The following is a 26,177-nucleotide window of genomic DNA, read 5'->3' as shown; positions in this document are numbered from 1 at the left end:
CCAGGATGAGACATTCTTTTAATATGCCACCAAATATATACTTCTAAACACAAATGATTACATGCAGTATTCTACCATATGCAAACGTATATCATTAACCCTTTAAGACCTACCATAGAACCAAGTCAGCCAGAGCTTATATTATATTTTTACATGCTGTGGAGCCATTTTTGGGAGCATTTCAAGTTGCTATACATCAATACAACCATTACAGTCTAAATTTTAATAATATGTCTGCATTAAGTGCATAGTAATTATATAAATTGCAAAAAAGTGCAATAAACTACAAAAAAATTGAAAATCGTTTTTGTTTTTCAACATATATGTCTAGTTAGAGAAATTTAAGAGGCTTATCCCTCAAAACTGTAAATACAAAACAGTTGCACAAAATAGTTTCCCACCACAGGAAATTTATTTTGAGTGTCTTCATAGTTTTATTTTTGAAATACACCAATTTTTATATACTGCAGGAAAAACGAAAATAAATATTATAGTGCAAATTTGCAAAAAAGCAGCATCTGCATCAAAATAAACTATTTCCAGCAGTGCAATATGAGTCCTAAGCATCCCAGAAACGACACAGAAAGTCATGAAGTCAAAGATAACTTTTAAAAACACCAGTATAGGCTCATGAGGCTATATGGTAAAAAACTACATTTCCACAAAATGATGTCACTTTCGGTTTCAGGCAGGTCATGGCGGACATGCGATAGTTCGCGCTGATGGACATAGGAAGTGTTATGAACAGCTGATCGGATCGGCAAAGCGTGTTTCTGGAATATTATGTTTTTGTTGCTGCAAGTGCTTTTTATGCAGTTTTTGCAAAGCTGTATGTGGAAGGAAACTGTGACCGAAGACAAGCTGATGGCATAAGATGTAAGTACAACTCCTCCGGTTTCATATGCAAAAAAAATTATTGCGCTACCTTACGTGGTTGCAGAGCTACCGGGATTTAAAAATAGTTATGCAAAACAGAGCGTGCCCGCTCCGACCGGTTTTAAAGGGTTAAAAGATTATACGGACTACTAAATACAATTTTCCATTGACGACATGTCAGAGTTTCAAAGGTTAAACATGAGTTTCCAAAATGTTTTGCTGGAGAACAATGAACTATTTGACTGACTTTCAATTATTTACAGACGAGCAAAACCAGGACAGAGAAAAAAGGACAAAACTGACAGAAAATAAGATCCCATGTAAATCTGTATTATATAGAAGTTCAGCCCAGCAACCAGTTCAGTTCAACACAAGTTTAAATGATTCTATCTTAACTCTGTGGAGCCTGATCTCAAGCTTTTTGAGTCTGACACAAAAACCAGAGGATCTTTCTGTCTCTTTAGATTCACTGTGATCCAGTGATGGGAGTGATGTCAGCCCTGAGTGATCACGCTGATGTTTGCACAGAGCAGACAATGAGGGGAATGTTTGGGCACATTGGTAACAGTGAAACAGTTTATTAGTAATGTGGGATCGTTTGTGTTCGGAGTATGAACTGAGATTCCTGAAGCTCTTGTCACACTGGTCACAGCTGTAGTTTCCTTCCATGTGTGTACATTCATGATAGTTACGATTACCTGAACGTGAGTAGCTTTTGTCACAGTGTCTGCACTTGTATGGTTTCTCTCCTGTGTGCACTCGTTTGTGTGTTTTAAGCTCACATGCAGTGGTGAAGGATGACCCACAGTGATCACACAGGTGCTTTTTAACCCCACTGTGAATCAGTTCATGTCGTTTTAAGTGATATGATGTGGTGAAGCTTCTCCCACATTCTTTGCAGTATTTCAGTTTGTCTCCAGTGTGTCTACGTTGATGTGTTTTAAGAGCAGCTTGCCAACTGAAAGTTTTTCCGCAGAGGTCACAACGAAAGTCTTTCCCACCACCACAGTGATGACAGGGTTGAGAACTGGATCCATCTGTGTCGCTCTGCTTCTAAACAAAGACACAAAGACAGTGTAAGTCAGTCCTTCAACACTTTTATCCTGAACGTCGCCTGAAATAAAGAGCATCTCTGCAGACGTCCAATTACATTTTACTGTTTCAGCTAACACACTCAGTTTACTGGGCTGCAATAACTACAATACTACCACCATAATACTACAGTAATACTAAAATCATAACTGACATGAAAATCTGAATTATCACTCAGAGCTGCTTTTCCATGCAGTAGAATTGCTAACATGCTAACACAGTTTAATGAGCAGAGTTGTTCCAAACAGTCAGGCTAAAATGACAAGATAACAATATAAATACATACCTCACAGTAACTGCACTTGTAGAGTCCCTTTCTGGTGTGGATCTGTTGGTGTAGTCTCAGGGAATGTGGAGATTTAAAAGTCTTCTCACACAGGTCACATTTATAAGGTCTCTCCTCAGTGTGGGTAAACATGTGTTGTTTTAACTGTGTGTCTGTTATAAACTCTTTGCCACACTGACCACAGCAGTACATATCATGTCTGGTGTGAATGCGTAGGTGTATATTTCGGTACCCTCTCTGGCTGAAAGTTTTTCCACAGATGTCACAGCTGTATGCCTTAATTCCAGAGTGGGTAACTAGATGCCTCTGTAAGTGGCTACTTTGAGTAAAAGCTCTGCCACACTGATCACAGCTGTACACTTTAACTTCACTGTGGATGAGTTGGTGTTGTTTTAGGGATTCCTTCCTGGAAAAAGACTTTCCACACAAGTCACAGCTGAACGGCCTCTCTCCACTGTGGATGAGTTGGTGTTGTTTTAGGGAACCCTTCCTGGAAAAAGACTTTCCACACAAGTCACAGCTGAACGGCCTCTCTGCAGTGTGGATGACCTGATGACGTTTTAGTGAAGCCTTCTCAGTAAACTCCTTCCCACACTCGTCACAGCTGTACACTTTAACTCCACTGTGGATGAGTTGGTGTTGTTTTAGGTAACCCTTCAAGGAAAAAGACTTTCCACACAAGTCACAGCTGAACGGCCTCTCTCCACTGTGGATGAGTTGGTGTTGTTTTAGGTAACCCTTCCTGGTAAAAGACTTTCCACACAAGTCACAGCTGAACGGCCTCTCTCCACTGTGGATGAGTTGGTGTTGTTTTAGATGACCCTTCAAGGAAAAAGACTTTCCACACAAGTCACAGCTGAACGGTCTCTCTCCAGTGTGGATGACCTGATGCTGTTTTAGTGAACCCTTCACAGTAAAACCCTTCCCACACTCATCACATCTGTATGTTTTCTCTCTCCTTCTTCTGTGAGGTTTGTCGGCCTCCTGAGAGCGCTGACTTCTCGCTCCATGTTGGTCCTGCAGTGACAGAGATACAAACAGAGCCAGTGAGTGAAATGCAGTCGTGGAACAAAGTGAACCTTCAAACTCCCTCCATTAACACTAGTTTTAAACCTGAAGGTGGAGTGTGGCACCAAACACCTCAAACACTAAAAATCATGCCCATCCCTCCTGATTGTGTACACACACACACACACACACACACACACACACACACACACACACACACACACTTTTGTATTATTTTATAATTTATATTATTTTGTCGTTTCCTATTACATATTTCTATAATTTGTATAGATTTATAAATATAATTCATAATTATTAAGTGATATTAAATCCTATGTTTGTTTATTTGTTTATTCAAAAGGAACCCCATTAGCTTCACATAAAATATTATACAATAAAATGGATTCAAGATATCCACATAATTTGGCTCTTACATCCACAGTGAGGTTTCACAATTAAAATATAAGCAATCAATAATAATAATAATAATAATATCAATAGCATTCAGGCACATTACACAAATTTCAAAAACAAACCATCTCTTACAATATTTACAACAACTAAAAGCTCTGTAAATCGGCTTTTAAGTGTTCATTGAAGTTTTGAATAGTTGCTAATTCTCTAATTTTATAAGGCAATTTATTCCACTTAAAAGTTGCTCTAAATATAACAGTTTTACAAAAAGTTACTTTTAACTCGAGCATTTACTAAATTGCAGTTTGTTGAAAATTGTGTAATATGATTATGTATTTCATCGGGATACTGCAGCTGAGCAGAAATAAATGTGGTGTGTTTAACAGAATTGCTTTCTTTATAACTACAAGTAAGCTATAGAATATTTTAGCCTGTACAGGAAGCCAAGAAAGTTGATTATGCATTTTTCCATATTAGTATAGTATGAACATCTTAACACTAATCTGGACGCCTTATTCTGGACTAACTGAAGTCTGTTAAGATCTGTCTTATTAGCTGCTGACCAAGTGATTGAACAATACTCCAGATAAGACATTACTAGTGCATTAATGACATCTTTCATAATTGAAGAAGTGATACACAAAGAGCATTTCATAGCCATAGCTATGCCTTGTCCCATTTTCCTAATAACAGAGTTGATGTGCTGAGACCATGAAAGGTGGTGATTTATGGTAACTACTTATGAGCACCTGCAATCGTTCTGGTGCTGTGACATAAAAACAAAACGCTGACCCCTGACTCTGGCACACAGTTTTGCCTCTTTTGCTCATTTTAATGTGTGATTAGTGTACAATCAGGTTGCCTTTCATGTAGGGCTGGGCCATATCATACAGTTGATATAAAATATCGTGATAGAATACCGGTAAAACGCTAGGGGTTAGATACAATACATGTATCGATATTGAAGCGTTAGATACAGTGCTTTCGGTTCTGTGCACATATTTATCGATCAATACAATATATTTAATTTATTTTATAAACTTTTCTTCTGACAATGCTGTCTGTGTTGAGAGCTCACTGAATCTGCGTTCGACTTATCCGCCTAGGCTGCACTGTCGAGCGCAGATCCACTGAGCGCAGAGCAAGCTAGCGAGACAGAGGCTAAGCTCGTTGCAACATGGCAACTGCCTCAACGCTCCCTGAAATTGAACCTCCCCCACCCAAAATAAAAACAACAAGCACGCATGCTACAAAGTTTACCCGAGTCATTTAGACAGCCGTTTAAATGACTCGGGTATATTACTGCCTCTGTTCGGTGGTGTCGAGCCAAACGGACTTTAACGTGTGTTTGAACGAGCTGACGGTTCACTCGTTAAGCTGAAAGAAAGATGCTTTAATCACAGGAGTCACACGTGTCCACTGTACCATCTGGGAACTCGTCTTGTTTAGCACTCGTAATAACACAAACACTAAATCCTCCTTCTCTGGTGCTGTTTTGTAGCAGTGTATACACCTGAGACACCTGTCTGTCTGTCCTGCACTCTCTCTCTGTTTCTTTCTCTCTGATTGTGGAATAAAAGTGTGAACATGTATTTATAAGTTACACTTGTGTTTGAATCCTGCAGCTTATCACACATTTGATTTCCATGTGTGACAACTGCAAGTGTCCAGAGCGAGGACAGACTGAGGGACCCACTGCTGCACATCATCTGTGAGGCTTTGCACCCCTGATGATCCAGCAGGACAAACTCAGCAGTGTGTGAGGAAGAGGAGGAGGAAGAGCCAGCAGCAGCTGACAGATGGAGAGAATAGACAGACTGTTCCCTGTTTGTGAAGGACTGCTAGAAAAGTTTAGAATAACTAATTGTCTGTCCTGAATCAGTCTTATTAGGTAATGTTCAAATAATTGTGTCATTCCAGTGTTTTCAGTGTGGGAGAAAGTACTCAGGGCCTTCAAGTTACACACTATGAAAGGCAGCAACAAGTTTAATGTTCAGAAACCTAAAGTATGTATCAGCAGCAGAATGGAGCTAAAAATAAATGTTTGTTTCAGTTCTATGAAGCTTTGAGTATTTTGGATTAGTAGCACTGCTGTGTTTGTTGCATCATATTGCTGTAATTGTTTATATGCTTTATATATTCTGAGGTAAGTTGATCTATAGTGTTACATCATATTCTATAAGGATGTTATGTGTTTGTAGACTTTCTGCCCAGTTTGACCCATTTAGCAGAAGTCAGCCTGTTTAAGGCTCTGATATCTATTCTGTATGACTTAAAGCAGTTATGACATGGTCTGATTTTCTCACCCAATAAAGGAATATTTAATATATCAGTCTACTCTTCATTCTATCAGAAACAGTTTTCACAGCTCGTATAATTTGCTTTTTACACATATATGTAAGCATTGAGCCAAATTTAGTAATGCCAACAAATTAAACAAACAATATTTGTCTCTTATATATGATACATCTATATACACACTGTCAAAGAAACTTGTATTTGAGTAAAGATTTAAGGTGATAGGACATATAAATAACTGCAACTTGAATCTTTACTGAAGCTCAGTATTTGACACAGAGTTCAAACTCACTGCTGTAATGACTAATAATGATTAATATAATAACTATAATATCGGCCATATTATAGTTACATTACCAAAGTGAGATGACTTTAGTCTCATGAACAACATTAGCTAATTGTTATTTACTAACTAATCTTAAATGACTGTTCAGTACAGAAATGAAGCCAAACAATCATGTTTTACAGTCCTGTGGTCTCAGCCTCAGATACTTATTAAATCACACAGAGCTCATGTAGAAACAAATGAACAAAATATGTTCTCCTTCATTTCTGTCAAACAAAGCTGTATGAAACGTTTCCAGCTGTTAGTATCATGGTTGCTAGGCAACCTGGGCAGCGCGATGGAGGCTAGACCGTCCCATTTCACAAGCCTACAAGCCTCGCACTTCCGGCCTTAGCGGTCTTTGAGTACGCGGCCCTTGAGGACCGTTGAGGCTGCGTACTTTAAGGCTGAAGAACCTGAATTGGGATACAGCCATGATGATCTCCAGCCTTGTGCTCGTCAACATTCTCACCTGAGTTAAGATGACGATTACTGAAATGGTCTCAGCAGGTCCTTTGATGACAGCAATGAAATGCAGTGGTAAGGGGGGTTTTTTTGGGATTAAGTTCATTTTCATGGCAAAGAAGGACGATGCAATTCATCTGATCACTCTTCATAACATTCTGGAGTGTATGCAAAATGCTATTATAAAAACTTAGGCAGCAACATTCCCAATATTTATGCAATTCACAAAACTTTTGGCCACGACTGTATAACCTCTTTTTAAGTTTCTGGATATTATACATGGTTATGCTCAGGATATGTCGGCCAATTTCCACTGGAAATGCCTTTTGGTTAAACTGTCAGCAAGCAATTTGCATTTGCACTGTTAACTTTTTATATAACTTTAATGCACATAAAAAAACAGCTGCTTGTTTAAGTGAAAATACATTGATGGGTTTTTTAATAAAGTTGTGGAGTTGTAAAGTATTTTGTCTGGTGTCACTTACATCGTCAGTTATATCATTATCGCAAATTTTCAAATGTATATTGTGATAAATATTTTTGGTCATATCGCCCTGCTCTGTCTGTCACCTTCTGTGTTGAGCTCATTGTCTTCTCTGTAGTGGCTGAGCTGAGTCCAAGTAGCTGAAAATGTTCCTCTGCTGCTCCGTCAGACTCTTCTCCTCCTGCTGATCAGCTGTGACACAAAACAGATCTTTGTTAAGCTCCACACTGCACTGAAGAGTCAAAGTGTCTCATATGTTCATCTGACAAGTGAAAGAACACATTTGCTTCCTGAGGTGGGCAACTTATTGGAAACAAACACAAAAGGTTTGAGCACCGATACCTGGCATTGCTGGCATTGCATCTTTCAATGCCAGCAATTGCTACTGCCATTATCCAATCACACATCTGCTTACCTGTATCTTTTGCTCGTTTCTCCTCCTTTTCTTTTCTATTTTTTCTAAACTGAGCACCTGATGGCTTTGAACTTTTCTTGTCCATCTTCCATTGGTTTTAATTTTGCACTCCAGTATGAACACAAATCCCCCAACCCGAGGATCACCACAACTTAACCTAACAGACCTACACCTTAGTTCACAGATTCACTTTGTCTGAGGTTTATTTCTGGGATTTCGCACAACCCAGTATTCAGATCGTGAATACATAATGGGCTTGGATTTACAACATTATGAATGAAATGTGCTCTATTTGGAAGCAGCATGTCCCCCTCCCCTTTCCAGGGGTTGTGTGTGAGACTTTAAATCATCAAACTGTAAATGATAAATTTTAAATTGTTATTGATCCCTTTACCCCTGGTCCTAAAGTGTATATTTATTTTCTTACTCTTCTTATATTTATTGTTTGTTTACTTGCACTGCTGTAACTGGAGCCTCGTCGTCTCGTCTCTCTATATACTGGACTGTATGTAGCGGAGATGACAATAAAGTTTACTTTGACTTCAGCAGCGAGCAGGCGCACCAGGGCTCTCGCGCTCACTTTTGGCTTATAGAATTTCGAAAAAACATCGGTGCAAATTATAAGTCTGTATCATAATATCTGTTTGTTGTTTTGTTTTTATTTTGTTTTATTTTGCGAGTTGGTTATTAGATGCCGCTCCAGACAGCCAGAGAATCCCCCGCTGCCCCTCCGTCTCCTCTCTGTTCCGCAAGCAGCAGGCGCACCTCGTAAACGGAGGGCGCCCTTACCCAGCAAATGGGAGAAAACCGATCGGTGCCTACGACATTCCCAATATGCGCTGGCATGATGTCGGGGCAGCATGAATACGAGCATTTTTTTATTTTATTTTATTTTTTCTTGCCAATGCCCGTGATGCCCCCCACCCCACCACGATGCCGCCTCGGGCAACAGCCCGTGTAGCCCTATCAAAAACCGCAACTGTGTGTGTCACAAGTTAATCTGGCTGTAGGCTATGGTACTTGGCCAGAGGTGGCGCTGGTTGACTCGACTCCATTTGAGTGCACACAAAGTAAATTGCACGCTTTAGTTGTGCAGCGAAAATGAAAATCGCCCGTATCAAAAACCGCTACTGCCTATACTACTGCGCTTTGATGTTGCTCGTAAGGGTGAAACTCATTGCGAAACGTTTGAGAACCTCTGCTACAGGACAATGGAGATTTCCGTTATATGGTAACAACCTCAACTTACGTGACGCCCAGAATTGTACAATACTGATGCTTGAGAGCGCGCGTGTGATGCAAGTATGTGTAGTGTTGAGCGCGTGATCAGTGTTAATAAAAACAACTCACGAAACTATTGAAACAGGAAGCTGCTGTTTCCTGTTTTGCTGCACTCTTGAGAGCCTCGCCTTTAACGGTCTTCTCTCACAGAGAGAAACAGAAAACTTCATTCAGAAAACTTCGAAAAACTCAAGATTGACTGAACTCAGTTCAAAGTTACCTTGACACTTACCTTTAGATGTGAGAGGTAGTGATGGTCCGCTTGAAGCTGACGCTCCGGTGCGTGTGTCAAAAAGATCAACACGCTGCTTCAGAAGCACTGTGTCGAGGCTTGATTCGTTTGGCCAGAGTCACATGATTAGTGACGTCTGAAGTTTCTGTACTTTTTTTTAAATTGAACTTTATTGAACACACAATGAGTATACAACATACAAACAGATGAAGTTTACGAAAGAACAGAACATGAACATACAAAATCAGGGGTAAAAAAATTATGATATGAGTACGCGCAAATCAACATATAAATATTGTTCTGAGAGCCTTTTTGTTGGTTTAGTCTGATATTGATTGTATGTACAATTCCATATCCTTATAAAAAGGCAGAAATATGGTGTTTTATTAATAAACTTACATTTATGGATAAAAAATTTAGCTAAAAGTATTAACAAATTTATTATAAAAAAACATTTATCATTCTTCCTGGGGAACTTAAAGAAACAGAATAAAACATTTTCCCATCATTAAGAAAACTCCCTTAAAATATGGACAATAGCAAAACTGCTAAATTCCTTCCAGAATCTCTGTGTAGAGGAACAGTACCAAAAAAGATGTGCCACAGTTTCTGGATGATCCCCACAGAAAGTTCAATTAGTATTTATGTGTCTTTTAAATGTTACCATATAGTGACTGGCAGGGTAACATTTATGAAGAATTTTATATGAGATTTCTTTCACCTTGTTTACAATTAGATATTCATGGGATCATCCAGAATGTCTTCCAGGTTATATCTGGAACATGTCGGTTCCAGTAAGATATTATATATATGGGAGAGACACGATATCTTCTTGGAATAAACTACGTATTCTCTTATTGCTGTTACCAAGATCCTGTGAAAAGACTCAGCTGGATCAGGGAAAGTGACTGAGGTAGACATTGAACTGTCAGTGTTTTTACATAACATTAAAGTACCTGAGGGTATGGCACCAAGCACCTTTGAGAATTCCCGAACACTTAAGGGAAAATTATAAAGTGTAAGGGATTCATTGTAAGTAAGTGGTGCTCCCTCTTTATTAACCAGCTGAGCCACCAATAGGATCCCATTTTGGACCCAAGTTTCCAGGAAAAGTGATAATAAAAGAAATAAAATATCTCTGTTGTTCCAGATGAGGTATTTGTGTAGTGAGAAGTTGTGTTTATAAATGAGGGTCCACGCTAAGAGGACCTGCTGCAGATATATATATATATGATAATGTTAAGTTTTAGATTTTAAATAGGCTATAAATTTTACTACAGAGTAGGACGGATTGTAGGGTAGCAAACATAGTCGGGAAACACGTTTTGAACACAGCAGGTTATCTGGGTGTAATGTTTTTACTGGTTGTAATGCTTTTTTTTCAGTAAAAAAGAAACATGGACTGCCTCCTACCTAACTATATAAAGAGTAACTGAAGGTTAAATGCAGCAAATATGTCCTGGTTTAAGCCAGACACTTACACCTGCGCTCCGTTGCGTCTAAGCCACTATCGCTCTGGCAGCTGAAGCACCCCGAAAAATGGGCTAAAATCGCCCCTGCTTTAAGATTATCTGACTAGTAACGGATTGCATTTATATTTATAGAGCCGGGTGGAGGTATGCTACACCAATGCTTGTAATGAAAAGAAGGACTTTCTATTGCTTGTAGAGAGCCATTTCTTTTTACAATAGCGGATGTATTTTACTTTCTTATATTAACCTACAGGCCGCCCACTCGTCTCCTCGTATGTGTAAAAAATATCCCTTAGTGAAAAAAGCGCCGCTCACATATTCAGAACTCTATCCCAAATAATTTTATTAAAACACCCTGATAAGGTATTTTGTTTGGTGCAGCCACTCATACCAAAGTAAAGAGTTTTTCTTCATTTTTATAGCTACTTTTACAACGGGTTTTCTCGTTAACAGAAAATAGACAGAAACCCTAAAAGAAAATGGCTTTGTTTTACGCACATCAAGAAGGAGTCAGACGACCGTCGGTTCATCCCGGTCAATCTTTCCTCCGTCGGGTACCATAAACATATAAGAAAAACCCCCCAGAGAATTTATTATTTTTCTAAGAGTGAGAGAGAGAGAGAGAGAGTGAGAGAGCGAATCGATCAAACTTTTCTACAAAACGTTATACACGTTATAAATGTTAACCAACCTTTGACACGTGGATGTTGGCTTAATTTTTACCCAAAGAGAAATTTGACCCCAATACAAAAAACAGGATACTGTGGTGAACACTTACCTCAACTTTGATGGGGTTTTTTTCACAGCCATTTATTCTGAAAAAAAAGTAAACATGTTACAAGGACAGTTTTGACACAATGCCCAGTGCAGAGTACATGAATGGGAAGTAGGAATTCCTCCTCTCTATACTTACACTCCTCCCTAACAAATGCCGAGTCATCATCTCCATAATCTGTGTCTGGATTTATCCCACTTTTCGAGTTTCATTGGAGTGTACTCAAGTGCACAAGATGTAAAACAATGTATTCGTTTTTTAAGCCATTCGCCGAGTCCACGTCAAGATGCCATTTATTTAAGAGTCTAATGATTTTTTTAATTCAAATTGTGCAAACTTCAACGCAGTAACATTGAAAATAGAACACTAGAACTCATTTTTGTTGGACACAAGAACAACTCGAGCATGTTTTTCGGGAGCTGAACTAGGGCTTACACGTTGGCTGTGCCCCTGCATGGGACCAGTGCGAGGTTGTGCGGCAAATCCCGGCGTGGAGGGTCCAGACACTCCCACGGCGCAGACTTTGATGTCCCCACAGAGCGTTTCTGGTGTGGCTTATGCAAAAGAGACAATACAGCGTGTTTCTCTGCTCCCGGTAAGCATGTCTGTTGTAGCCTGCACTTTATAATTGTCTCTTTGATTATTCAAACAGTGTTTAAAATGTGACTCGTTTGTTATCCAAAAACATTTTATCTATGTTACTGATTTAAAATTATATGTATATATTTGAAGGTTTTTTTGTTTTTTTTTTAGCTCAAACAGACTCTTGAGCATATTCATATAGCAAATCCACATAACCAGTCTGCACCCTAATGTACATCTTTTAAGTGTATGTTAATCAGTACATGAAGCGTACCTCTGAAAAGAGTCCATCATTTGTGAATTTACTGATTTGTTTTTAACTGCAGTTTTCACAAACTGTGGATGATGAAATCCTCTTTATTTTAGAAAATGTCTTTAAACTATCGCAGTTCAAACTTACTGAGTTCCCGAGCTACTTTTTTACTATGTGAATAAACTATTCGAACTAGAAAAGATTTAAAGACACATCTTAATTGGAAAAAAGGCGAAAAATTGGGAATGAAATTTATGTGACTGTTCATCTAAAAGCCAGCAGAGAGTGAAAATCCAAGAGCTGCTGCAATCCTCTGCATTAATGATCTCTCTCAGAAGTCTTGACACGTGCTTATAACTTAAACCACAAAAAACTCAGTTACAGCTGGTAAGATTTATGGTATAAACCAGACTTTCACAGTCTGCATCTTTACAGGGCTTTTTCTGCTTTTGTTCACTCCTAGTGTGATTAAAAAACAACAAACACAGAGCCCACTAACTATTAGCCGCTTCCCCCCCCCTAAACAGTCAGTTGAATGAGAGAAATGCAATCCATTATTGTGAACGCTGAAGGAGATGTGCTCCATAGTCAAACTTATATTTCCTTAACTTACATCCTATGTTCTGTTAAATTCCGACATCCCTTCATGGTTTGATGGAAAATTGGTTAAACCATTGCTCAACTTATGTCTGAATGACGGCAGATAATTCTGATGAAACTGACCCCGTAAGCACTTTGCAGCTGAGTCGAGGGCTCCTGGAAATAAAGTCAGGAGGTGTTGTAACGTCGGGTTGCGTTTAGTGGTTGAGAGGAGGCGGCAAAACACTTAGCCAAAAGAATACACACTCGCACTGGCATTGGGAATTCCACAGCGTGTTCTTTAATATACCTTCTCTTCATCAACCATATAAGCCCGGTTGAACGGCTGCAGCTTAACAAGCATAGAGCGCAGTGTTCATACAACCCATAACGTTGCAAACAAAGGTGCCTGGAGAGGTAAAACATAAAATCTGTCCCTCCTCATGCACTAGCGTGCAAGCACATGTCCACACAATCACAGAGAGAGTCAGTGGCACATACGGATGACAACATTAACCCTTGACTTGGGCTGTCTTAAAGAGACACCACACCATTGTGACTGTTACAGTGTCCGGCGTGAGTGCGAGTGCGGTCTGTCCATTTGGGACGTCTGACAGACACACTAGTGCAACTCAGAGTGTGAGCAGCAACTCCTGTATACTAAACATAAGAAAAGTAATTTGTAGTGCTTGACTTTTTTTTAAACCGAGATTCCAGGGATCATGCTTATATGGTTTTCCTTTATTCAAAAACAGGTTAGTTTAGCGATCGTAACTGTGTCCTTGACCTTTTTACCAGCTTGAGAAGTTGGTTCCCTGGTGCAGATATTTGGGATGGTTCCAATGCTGAGTCTCCAAATGCATACAAAAGGATATTTTCTACGTTATTTCTTAAATGTGTATAAATGGGATGGGATGATGTTCGATAAAAGTAATAAACAATAAATGTAAATTTGTTTTTTTAACTTTGCAGACTCATTTACCCACTCCAGTGACAGCGATAAAAAAAGATCATGGCTTTAAAGAGATTGCATTACATTTTGTTTTTTGCTACATTAACAACTTTTCCAACTCTGATTCTCTGCAGGACCAACACGGACATCAGTTTAGACTGAAATCCAGTTCCGACGGCATACGCAACATGTTCAAGCTGGCACGGAGGCATCTTTCTTTCAGCTTAACGAGTGAACCGTCAACTCGTTCAAACACACGTTAAAGTCTGTTTGGCTCGACACCACCGAACAGAGGCAGCAATATAACATCACTAACATTAACAGTGCAGTGAATCCTGCTTGTGCCGTGATATTCAGGACTGCAAACCGAGCAGCATCACTGACTTTCAGCTTGTTGTGTTTGTGGATATATGACTGACTTTAATTATCCATAAAATCATCACATTCTCTGTAAGATTAAGGTCGACTATTGAACAGAGAATATTTTAAAGTAAAGGCTTTAAAACCAAGTTAGTACAAACATCACTAATGTCACATAACTTTGCCGACATGTGGCCAACAGTAATGTTTTAATGTTCTTCATTATTAAACATTTGCACATAAATAAGTGACATAATATTCAGTAAGGCAAGGCAAGTTTATTTATATAGCACAATTCAACAACAAGGTCATTCAAAGTGCTTTAAAGAGACATTAAAAAACAAAAACAAATAAAAAGCATGATTTATTAAATTGATTAAAAAGAATTTAAGCTTAAAAGTGTGGATTTGGTGCTTTATTCAAATGCAGCTGAGAACAGGTGAGTCTTCAACCTGGATTTAAATAAACTGAGTGTTTCAGCTGATCTGAGGCTTTCTTGGGGTTTGTTCCAGATATATGGAGCATAAAAGCTGAATGCAGCTTCTCCGTGTCTGGTTCTGACTCTGGGAACTGATTAAAAAAAACGGATCCAGGTGACCTGAGGGATCTGGAAGGTTCATACTGGGTGAGGAGGTCACTGATGTATTTTGGTCCTAAACCATTCAGAACTTTATAGACCAGCATCAGAACTTCAAAGTCTATCCTCTGACGGACAGGCAGCCAGAGTGAAGACCTCAGAGCTGGACTGGTGTGGTCCACTTTTTTGGTCTTAGTGAGGACTCGAGCAGCAGAGTTCTGAATGAGCTGTAGTTGTCTGACTGCTTTTTTAGGTAGACTTGTAAAGATGCTGTTACAGTAATCAAGCCTACTAAAAATGAATGCATGGACTAGTTTTTCCAGGTCCTGTTGAGACATCATATCGGTACTTACTTTTAAACGTTTACTCTTTGGCCGCTCCACTTCTACCGTTTTTTTTGGCAAAATTATCCACACCCACGCCGCGCTATGCAATCTGGGATATGTTGTGCCACGAAGTCTACACCGACACATCCTTAAAATTCAGGGAAATGAAGGACGCATTTGAGGGCCGCATTTCGAGCAGCCTTTGAATTGGGACAGCCTTCGTCACGTTGCTGTGGCGTAATCGGCCTTAAAATGCGGCCTTTAAGGCTGCAGACCCTGAATTGGGATACAGACCAGGAGTGACATGTTTAGCCACATGTTCTCCTTACGTTGCTGGCTGTCTGAGTGGTGTCCAAGAAACGATGTGGGCTTCATAGATAATTGGCAAAAATTCTGGAGGAAACCTGTTCTTGTTAGGAGAGAGGGCATCGATCCCACTTTGGATGGAGCAGCTCTCATTTCTAGAAATATGGACAAATTTATTAAACCCCCTAAAATATGACTATCCAGAGCTGGGACCAGGAAGCAGAGTTGCAGTCTTACACGCCTCTCTGCAGCTTCTCTCCTCCTGAAACGACAGCCTCAACACAGCATTTAATCTGTTATTAGAATATTAAATATTTCACTTTAATGTTGCAACTATGCGGTCACTTCTGTCTTTAAACAAAATATTTTCCAACTACAGAAATCATGAAATCCAAACTAAAGTGTTACTGTTGCTTTATGCATTTTATATAAATAATCGATGATGGTACTGACATGAAGGAAGAGAAAGTTACAAGTTGCATCCTTTGAGTTGGTCTCCGTGCCTTTGGGTGATTTTCAGAAGGACAGATGTTTCTGTTCAATTCTTAAATCAATTTTTTCAAACACAAACACTATTTTAAAGCTTCTAAAGAGTAAAATATTAATGATAATTATAATAACAGTAATAAAAACAAAAGCTCTCAGATCCATCAAATCAACTAGCAGAAAGAACAATAAGTTAAGAGAAAACTTTAACCTTGTAGACTTCATTATGTTCCAGCTGCTCTACAGACGCTGTGACCTCGAACGTAAGCAGGTCGTAAAGTATGTGCAACTCAATAACTTCATAATTACACCCTGTGGTATTTAGGCAGCAGAACAACTAAGAATAACAACTACAAATAATGTTTTTAGGTTTCTGTTGTACTGCAAGGTTCTGTACAGGAGAACCAAACCAAGAGCAAATATTACGTCTCATTTACACCTGAGCACGAAGAGCCATCAAAATTTAGCAAATTGAATCATCTTTGTTTAGATGCAAGAAGAATCATATAGAAATGAAAAAGTATTAATATAAATCCAGAGCAAAGATATCCTCTAAATCAGCATAGCACATGTGCAGCTGCTGGGATTCACTTAAGCATTCGGCTCATTGCGTTTGCAGATTTTTCTCTCGCTGTTCTGGCTCACAGCGCTTCAAGCACAAAAATAAATATCCCCAAAGGTGTGAAAGGGAGCTAATTAGTAAGAGTATTGTTACTCTCCCCAGGAGTAGTCCAGCAGTAGAAATCAGTCCAATAACAAGGCGTGTAACATCTAGCAGGGTGACAGAAAAACCCAGGGTAACTTCTAAAGACCTCAACGTCTCTCTCACATTGTGTTTTTTAAACATGTTTCCATTTGTCACTTCAGTCTTTACTCTGAAATACATGAAGAGAAATCATGGCTGAAACAATTTCTCATGAAACCAGGGATGTGGTCCAACAGTCAGTTTTGGTGAGGAAGGTTCCTAACTGAGAGAAGTGACCCCGAAGTATCTGTGTAGCAGCCACAATGAATCAAGATCATGAGCTTTATTAACTGATCAAAGTCTATTCTTCCATCTTCTGTATTATTCAGTTTGCATTTGTAATGCAGAAGTTCAGCCCAGCAACCAATTCAGTTCAACACAAGTTTAAATGATCCTATCTGAACTCTGTGGAGCCTGATCTCAAGCTTTTTGAGTCTGACACTGAAACCAGAGGATCTTTCTGTCTCTTCAGATTCACTGTGATCCAGTGATGGGAGTGATTTCAGCCCTGAGTGATCACGCTGATGTTTGCACAGAGCAGATAATGAGGTGAATGTTTTGGCACATTGGTAACAGTGAAACAGTTTATTAGTAATGTGGGATCGTTTGTGTTCGGAGTATGAACTGAGATTCCTGAAGCTCTTGTCACACTGGTCACAGCTGTAGTTTCCTTCCATGTGTGCACGTTCATGAATGTTACGACTACTTGATTGTGAGAAGCTTTTGTCACAGTGTCTGCACTTGTATGGTTTCTCTCCCGTGTGGACTCGTTTGTGTGTTTTAAGCTCACATGCAGTGGTGAAGGATGACCCACACTGATCACACAGGTGCTTTTTAACCCCACTGTGAATCAGTTGATGTCGTTTTAAGTGATATGATGTGGTGAAGCTTCTCCCACATTCTTTGCAGTATTTCGGTTTGTCTCCAGTGTGTCTACGTTGATGTGTTTTAAGAGCAGCTTGCCAACTGAAAGTTTTTCCGCAGAGGTCACAACGAAAGTCTTTCCCACCACCACAGTGATGACAGGGTTGAGAACTGGATCCATCTGTGTCGCACTGCTTCTAAACAAAGACACAAAGACAGTGTAAGTCAGTCCTTCAACACTTTTATCCTGAACGTCGCCTGAAATAAAGAGCATCTCTGCAGACGTCCAATTACATTTTACTGTTTCAGTTAACACACTCAGTTTACTGGGCTGCAATAACTACAATACTACCACCATAATACTACAGTAATACTAAAATCATAACTGAAATGAAAATCTGAATAATCACTCAGAGCTGCTTTTCCATGCAGTAGAATTGCTAACATGCTAACACAATTTAATGAGCAGAGTTGTTCCAAACAGTCAGGCTAAAATGACAAAATAACAATATAAATACATACCTCACAGTAGCTGCACTTGTAGAGTCTCTTTCTGGTGTGGATCTGTTGGTGTAGTCTCAGGGAATGTGGAGATTTAAAAGTCTTCTCACACAGGTCACATTTATAAGGTCGTCCCTCAGTGTGGGTAAACATGTGTTGTTGTAACTGTTGGTCTGTAGCAAAGTATTTGCCACACTGTTCACAGCAGTACACATCATGTCTGGTGTGAATGCGTAGGTGTATATTTCGGTGCCCTCTCTGGCTGAAAGTTTTTCCACAAATGTCACAGATGTATGGCTTAATTCCAGAGTGGGTAACTAGATGACTCTGTAAGCTCCTACTGTGATTAAAAGCTCTGCCACACTGATCACAGCTGTACGCTTTAACTCCACTGTGGATGAGTTGGTGTTGTTTTAGGGAACCCTTCCTGGTAAAAGACTTTCCACACAAGTCACAGCTGAACGGTCTCTCTCCAGTGTGGATGACCTGATGCTTTTTTAGGGAACCCTTCTCAGTAAACTCCTTCCCACACTCGTCACAGCTGTACGCTTTAACTCCACTGTGGATGAGTTCGTGCTGTTTTAGGGAACCCTTCAAGGAAAAAGACTTTCCACACAAGTCACAGCTGAACGGTCTCTCTCCAGTGTGGATGACCTGATGCTTTTTTAGTGAAGTCTTCAGAGCAAAATCCTTCCGACAAATGTCACAGCTGTATGCCTTAATTCCAGAGTGGCTAACTAGATGACTCTGTAAGTGGCTACTTTGAGTAAAAGCTCTGCCACACTGATCACAGCTGTACACTTTAACTCCACTGTGGATGAGTTGGTGTCTTTTTAGGGAACCCTTCAAGGAAAAAGACTTTCCACACAAGTCACAGCTGTACGCTTTAACTCCACTGTGGATGAGTTGGTGTCTTTTTAGGGAATCCTTCAAGGAAAAAGACTTTCCACACAAGTCACAGCTGTACGCTTTAACTCCACTGTGGATGAGTTGGTGTCTTTTTAGGGAATCCTTCAAGGAAAAAGACTTTCCACACAAGTCACAGCTGAACGGTCTCTCTCCAGTGTGGATGACCTGATGAAGTTTTAGTGAACCCTTCTCAGTAAAATGCTTCCCACACTCGTCACAGGTGTGTTTTTTCTCTCTCTTTCTTCTGTGAGGTTTGTCGGCCTCCTGAGAGCGCTGACTTCTCGCTCCATGTTGGTCCTGCAGTGACAGAGATACAAACAGAGGCAGTGAGTGAAATGCAGTCGTGGAACAAACTGAGCCTTCAAACTCCCTCCATTAACACTAGTTTTAAACCTGAAGGTGGAGTGTGGCACCAAACACCTTAAAGGTCTCTTATCCCCACCTGCTGGTAGTTCTAACACATTACATCCAACCTGGTGTTAAAAAGAATTCATGACTGTTCAAACACTAAAATCATGCCCATCCCTCCTGATTGTATACACACACACACACACACACACTAAATTTGTATTTTATCATTTATATTATAGTGTTGTTTCCTATTACATCTTTCTTTAATTTTTATAGATTTATACATAATTATTCAGTGATAATAAATCCTATGTTTGTTTATTCAAAAAGAACCCCATTAGCTTCCACAACAGATGTTGCTCATCTTCCGTGAAATACAATCACATAAAATATTATACAATAAAGTGGATTCAATTTGGCTCTTACATCCACAGTGAGGTTTCACAATTGTTAAAATATAAGCAATCAATAATAATAATAATAATAATAATAATAATAATAATAATAATATCAATAACATTCAGGCACATTGCACAAATTTCAAAAACAAATAATCTCTTAAAATATTACAACAACTAAAAGCTCTGTAAATCGGCTTTTAAGTGGTCATTGAAGTTTTGAATAGTTTGAATAATTCTCTAATTCATCCATCCATCCATCTTCATCCGCTTTATCCGAAGCCGGGTCGCGGGGGCAGCAGCCTAAGCAAAGAGGCCCAGACCTCCCTCTCCCCAGCCACCTCCTCCAGCTTATCCGGGGGAACACCAAGGCGTTCCCAGGCCAGCCGAGAGATATAATCTCTCCAGCGTGTCCTGGGTCTGCCCCGGGGCCTCCTCCCGGTGGGACATGCCTGGAACACCTCACCCAGGAGGCGCCCAGGGGGCATCCTTGTCAGATGCCCAAACCACCTCAGCTGGCTCCTTTCGATGTGGAGCAGCAGCGGCTCTACTTTGAGCCCCTCCCGGATGGCCGAACTTCTCACCCTATCTCTAAGGGGGAGGCCAGCCACCCTTCGGAGGAAGCTCATTTCCGCCGCTTGTATCCGCGATCTCGTTCTTTCGGTCACTACCCACAGCTCGTGGCCATAGGTGAGGGTAGGGACGTAGATCGACCGGTAAATTGAAAGCTTCGCTTTTACACTCAGCTCCCTCTTCACCACGACGGACCTGTGCAGCGTCTGCATTACTGCAGCTGCAGCCCCAATCCGTCTGTCGATCTCCGGCTCCCTTCTCCCATCACTCGCGAACAAGACCCCGAGATAGAACTCCTCCACTTGGGGCAGGAACTCATCCCCGACCCGGAGTGGGCACTCCACCCTTTTCTGGCTGAGAACCATGGCCTCAGATTTGGAGGTGCTGATCCTCATTCCTGCTGCTTCACACTCGGCTGCGAACCGCTCCAGTGCGAGCTGGAGGCCCTCACCCGATGAAGCCAACAGAACCACATCATCCGCAAAAATCAGAGATGAGATTCTGAGGCCACCAAAGCGAAAGCCCTCCGCCACTTGGCTGCGCCTAGAAATCCTGTCCATAAAAATTATGAACAGAACCGGTGAAAAAGGGCAGCCCTGGCGGAGCCCATCACCTACCGGGAACGAGTCCGACTTATTGCCGGCAATGCGAACCAAGCTCTTGCAACGGTTGTATAGGGATCGAATGGCCCGTAGCAATGGGCCAGACACCCCATACTCCCGCAACACCTCCCACAGGGGACCCCGAGGGACACGGTCGAATGCCTTCTCCAAGTCCACAAAACACATGTAGACTGGTTGGGCAAACTCCCATGCACCCTCAAGTATCCTCGAGAGGATGAAGAGCTGGTCCAGTGTTCCGCGACCAGGACGAAAACCGCATTGTTCCTCCTGTATCCGAGGTTCGACTAGCGGACGAACTCTCCTTTCCAGCACCCTGGCATAGACTTTCCTGGGGAGGCTGAGGAGTGTGATCCCCCTGTAGTTGGAACACACCCTCCGGTCCCCCTTCTTAAAGATGGGGACCACCACCCCGGTCTGCCAGTCCAGGGGTACTGCCCCTGATCTCCACGCAACATTGCAGAGGCGTGTCAACCAAGACAGCCCTACAACGTCCAGAGCCTTCAGGAACTCGGGGCGGACCTCATCAACACCAGGGGCTCTGCCACCAAGGAGTTGTTTAACTGCCTCAGTGACCTCGCCCCCAGAAATTGGCGGGTCATTCCCCTCATCCCCAGACTCTGCTTCCTCCTCGGAAGACGCGTCAGTGGGATTTGCCAGAATCTCTTCGAGGCAGTCCGAAAGTCTTTTTCCATGGCCTCTCCGAACTCCTCCCACACCCGAGTTTTTGCTTCAGCCACTGCCCGAGCCGCATTCCGCTTGGCCTGTCGATACCTGTCGGCTGCCTCCGGAGTCCCACAGGCTAACCAAGCCCGATAGGACTTGCCTTATAAAATTCTCTAATTTTATAAGGCAATTTATTCCACTTAAAAGATGCTCTAAATATAACAGTTTTACAAAAAGTTACTTTGTTTTTAATTTGTGATAACAATATAACTGACGATATAATTGACACTAGACAAAATACTTTACAACTCCACAACTTTATTAAAAAACTCATCAATGTATTTTCAGTTAAACAAGCTGTTTTTATGTGCATTAAAGTTATATAAAAATTTAACAGTGCAAATGCAAATTGCTTGCTAACAGTCAAACCAAAATGATTTTCCAGAGGAAACTGGCCGACATTTGCTCCAAGGCATTTGCATTTGCACTGTTAAATTTTTATATAACTTTAATACACATAAAAAACAGCTGCTTGTTTAAGTGAAAATACATTGATAGGTTTTTTAATAAAGTTGTGGAGTTGTAAAGTATTTTGTCTAGTGTCAATTATATCGTCAGCTATATCGTTATCGCAAATTTTCAAATGTATATCATGATAAATATTTTTGGTCATATCGCCCTGCTCTGTCTGTCACCTTCTGTGTTGAGCTCATTGTTTTCTCTGTAGTGGCTGAGCTGAGTCCAAGTAGCTGAAAATGTTCCTCTGCTGCTTCGTCAGACTCTTCTCCTCCTGCTGATCAGCTGGGACACAAAACAGATCTTTGTTAGGCTCCACACTGCACTGAAGAGACAAAGTGTCTCATATGTTCACCTTACAAGTAAAAGAACACATTTTTGCTTCCCGAGGTGGGCAACTTATTGGAAACAAACACAAAAGGTTTGAGCACCGATACCTGGCATTGCTGGCATTGAAAGATGCAATGCCAGCAATGTGGATTGTCAAGACTAAAACCAATCATTAAGCAAAGACAACAGGGATCATTTGTTTCTGTTTATTTAGCATTCACAACATTTGTAGTTGCCTTCTGTACAGGGGAAGTCCACGCACACTGTGTGGTACCGCCATCCGCAGAAGGTGCATTCAATCTCTGTAAGAAAAACTAGATTGTCTGAGAGTAAAATGATATTAACAAAAGGAGAGGTGATTTGTAAAACTTCAAGTGTATGATAAGGTGAAAACAAATACACAATTGCATGTCATGTAGTTGAAGGTTTTTTTTCTTCTTTTGGAAGACCGGAAAACACTGAAAGTTACAAATGTATTGTGCTTGAAACAAATTCAAAATAGGTGATAAAGCCAGCTGCACATGTGTGTCACAAGTAAATCTGGCTGTATAATAAACAGAAACAAGTGATTCCTGCTGTCTTTGCTTAATGGTTGGTTTGAGTCTTGACAATCCACATTGCATCTTTCAGTGTTTGTGGGTAGATTTGAATGCACCAGTGTAAGTGCAGCCACTCAGCCTCTACTCAATGTGGTCATAGAAACAGGTGCAGATGTGTCACGAGTTAATCTAGTAGTAGGCTATGGCACTTGGCCACAGGTGGCAGTAGTGGACTGACCTCCATTTGAGACTGCTCCAGCTGCTCTGTGACAGTCAGTAGATCTGCTACAAATAGCAAATCATATGCAAGTTTTGGAAATTACATTATAAATATTCCTAACTTAGCCATGGCTGCCATGTTGATGTATTACCTATATTGGCTGAAAATGTTCATTTCCAGAGAAAAGACACAGGCAGACTGTGCTTACAGGATGTGATGTTACATGTTATTATGTGATGTTATTGGAATCATCATGAATAACGGGAGTGGTGATTTCTATAACTCTGTGTATATAATTTGGCATTTCTTACTGATGTAGTCCAAAAATAAATACATAATAAAATTTTATTTATTTTAAAGGTTTATTTGCAAGATACAAAAACAGACAAAATAGAAAGTTCCACATGTATTGTGGAACTTTACACACACACACACACACACAAATAAAACTTATTAAGGACTGTACATTAACATAAAACTGTTGTTTCACCAGAGAAACACACACACACACACACACACACACACGGAGAGAGAGAGAGAGAGAGAGAGAGGATATGCAAACAGCTACCAAACAGTCGTCATAATTCGTCATACAACGAGAACAGGACAAATCAACAATTAACAATGACTAATTAATATTAAAATCTGTAACATAATGTATTGTTTGGAGTTTAGTCTGATTGTTTCAGGATGACCTGCCATTATCCAATCACACATCTGCTTACCTGTGTCTTTTGCTCATTTCTCCTCCTTTTCTTTTCTATTTTTTCTAAACTGAGCACCTGATGGCTTTGAACTTTTCTTGTCCATCTTCCATTGGTTTTAATTTTGCACTCCAGTATGAACACAAAATCCCCAACCCGAGGATCACCACAACTTAACCTAACAGACCTACACCTTAGTTCACAGATTCACTTTGTTTAAGATTTATTTCTGGGATTTCGCACAACCCAGTATTCAGATCGTGAATACATAATGGGCTTGGATTTACAACATTATGAATGAAATGTGCTCTATTTGGAAGCAGCATGTCCCCCTCCCCTTTCCAGGGGTTGTGTGTGAGACTTTAAATCATCAAACTGTAAATTATAAATTTTAAATTGTTATTGGTCCCTTTACTCCTGGTCCTAAAGCGTATATTTATTTTCTTACTCTTCTTATATTTATTGTTTGTTTACTTTCACTGCTGTAACTGGAGCCTCGTCGTCTCGTCTCTCTATATACTGGACTGTATGTAGCGGAGATGACAATAAAGTTTACTTTGACTTCAGCAGCGAGCACGCGCACCGAGGGCTCTCGCGCTCACTTTTCGTGTATAGAATTAAAAAAAAAAAAACATCGGTGCAAATTATAATTCTAATGTATCATAATGTCTGGTGTGTTTTATTTTGCGAGTTGGTTATTAGATGCCGCTCCAGCCAGCCAGAGACTCCCCCGCCGCCCCGCCCTCTCCTCCCTGTGCCGCAAGCAGCAGGCGCACCTCGCAAACGGAGGGCGCCCTTACTCCCAGCAAATGGGTGATAGAAAACCGATCGGTGCCTACGACATTCCCAATATGCGCTGGCATGATGTCGGGGCAGCACGAGTACGAGCAATCTTATTTTAATTTTTTTTCCGATGCTTGTGATGCCGCCACCCACCACGATGCCGCCTCGGGCAACAGCCCGTGTCGCCCGCATCAAAAATCGCTACTGTCACAAGTTAATCTGGCTGTAGGCTATGGTACTTGGCCAGAGGTGGCGCTGGTTGACTCGACTCCATTTGAGTAGTAAACTGCACTAGTTGTGAAGCAAAAACGCTGAAATCGGAGTAATAACACGTACGAGGGGAACGATGACAAAGACAAGAGTCTCCCGATCGTTTACTCTTGCTGTCCTGTGAACACCATCTGCATGAGAATATCACCAGGTAAACCCGCGATATTTGTAAACATTTTGTTGTTCTAGAGGAACAAGACTGACGGAGTGTGTTTGAGGTAACCTCACAAATGTCACAGATGACATATTTGGTGTTTATTTGCTGTTTTGTCGGTAGCGGCTCCTGAAAAGCAAGTCTGCCACACATCTGTTCAACCAACTCCAGTTAACAGCCCACGTGTACACACACACACACACACACACCCCTTTTGAATGTTGGCAAGTATGTGTATGTGGTGTTAAATAGGCCTATACTACTGCGCTTTGATGTTGCTCGTAAGGGTGAAACTCATTGTGAAACGTTTGAGAACCTCTGCTACAGAACAATGGAGATTTCCCTTATATGGTAACACTTGCAACTCACGTGACGCCCAGAATTGTACAATACTGATGCTTGAGAGCGCGCGTGTGATGCAAGTATGTGTAGAGTGTTGAGCGCGTGATCAGTGGTGAGAAAAACAAATCACGAAACTTGACCTTTCTATACTCGTGGCTCACTTCCACTTCTAATCTATTCGTTTGCACACTTACACACACCCAGCTGTGGTTTCCTGTTTTGCTGCACTCTGGAGAGCCTCGCCTTTAACGGTCTTCTCTCACAGAGAGCAACAGAAAACTTCACTCAAAAAACTTCGAAAAACTCAAGATTGACTGAACTCAGTTCAAAGTTACCTTGACACTTACCTTTAGATGTGAGCGGTAGTGATTAGTGATGTGTCCTGTGTGTCGAAGCGTCGAATCGTGTGTCGGGTAATCTCGGGGGCGTTTCTGTGAAGCGCGTATCGAGGCTTGCTTTGATTACGTGTGCAGTGACGTTCGAGGCCTCGCGGGCAGTCCGTACCACGTGACTGATTCAGGGACTGGTTCACCGGTTCGCGCCAGATTCGAAATAAAATGGGCAGAAAAACACAGCTGATTTCCCATTACACTGTGTTGTGGAATTGGATTACGTACGTGTTACATAGTTACTTGAGCATTTCTTCTTCGATGGAGCCAGGAAGGAAGACATTTTTTATTTCATTTTATCTCTCCTAATAAAGTATGCACACAGTAATAAATATCACAAATGATAAGTCAACTTTATTTGTATAGCACATTTAAAAGACATCAAGTGCCGGCCAAAGTGCTGAACAGAGGAATAATATAATAAAAGAATTAAAATAGAAAGAAAACTTTGTAAGACAT

At 40.7% G+C, this 26,177-nt stretch overlaps 1 protein-coding gene across 2 annotated transcripts; it reads right to left on the bottom strand.

Annotated features, from left to right (window-relative positions):
* On the bottom strand, positions 1 to 25,743 carry LOC148101499 (uncharacterized). 2 transcript variants are annotated; one of them, XM_087846335.1, is made up of 6 exons: positions 25,677 to 25,743; positions 22,167 to 22,272; positions 17,976 to 19,160; positions 17,331 to 17,650; positions 2,255 to 3,194; positions 1 to 1,929 (listed from the first exon to the last, which is right to left on the bottom strand). In XM_087846335.1, exons 2-6 carry the CDS (start codon positions 22,182 to 22,184, stop codon positions 1,237 to 1,239), a joined length of 3,156 nt encoding a protein of 1,051 aa, XP_087702461.1. In that variant the 5' UTR covers positions 22,185 to 22,272; positions 25,677 to 25,743; the 3' UTR covers positions 1 to 1,236. The 2 variants fall into 2 exon arrangements, with proteins under 2 accessions (XP_087702461.1, XP_087702460.1); XM_087846334.1 differs by lacking the exons at positions 17,331 to 17,650; positions 17,976 to 19,160; positions 22,167 to 22,272; positions 25,677 to 25,743 and adding exons at positions 7,335 to 7,440; positions 9,177 to 9,302 and having other exon boundaries at positions 2,255 to 3,271.
* Between the last annotated feature and the right edge of the window lie 434 nt (positions 25,744 to 26,177).

The sequence above is a fragment of the Neolamprologus brichardi genome, chromosome 9 (assembly GCF_056152115.1).
Source record: "Neolamprologus brichardi isolate AB-2024 chromosome 9, ASM5615211v1, whole genome shotgun sequence".
Taxonomy (NCBI): domain Eukaryota; kingdom Metazoa; phylum Chordata; class Actinopteri; order Cichliformes; family Cichlidae; genus Neolamprologus; species Neolamprologus brichardi.
Note: the sequence above shows the minus strand (reverse complement) of the source record. Positions and strands in the feature narration are given on the sequence as shown.

Bases quoted from the DNA above. Each gene is read 5' to 3' on its own strand.
- LOC148101499 (XM_087846335.1), bottom strand. The intron at 17,651-17,975 runs GTATGTATTTAT...GTCTTTGTTTAG, and splicing joins ACAAGTGCAGCTACTGTGAG to AAGCAGTGCGACACAGATGG. The intron at 1,930-2,254 runs GTATGTATTTAT...GTCTTTGTTTAG, and splicing joins ACAAGTGCAGTTACTGTGAG to AAGCAGAGCGACACAGATGG.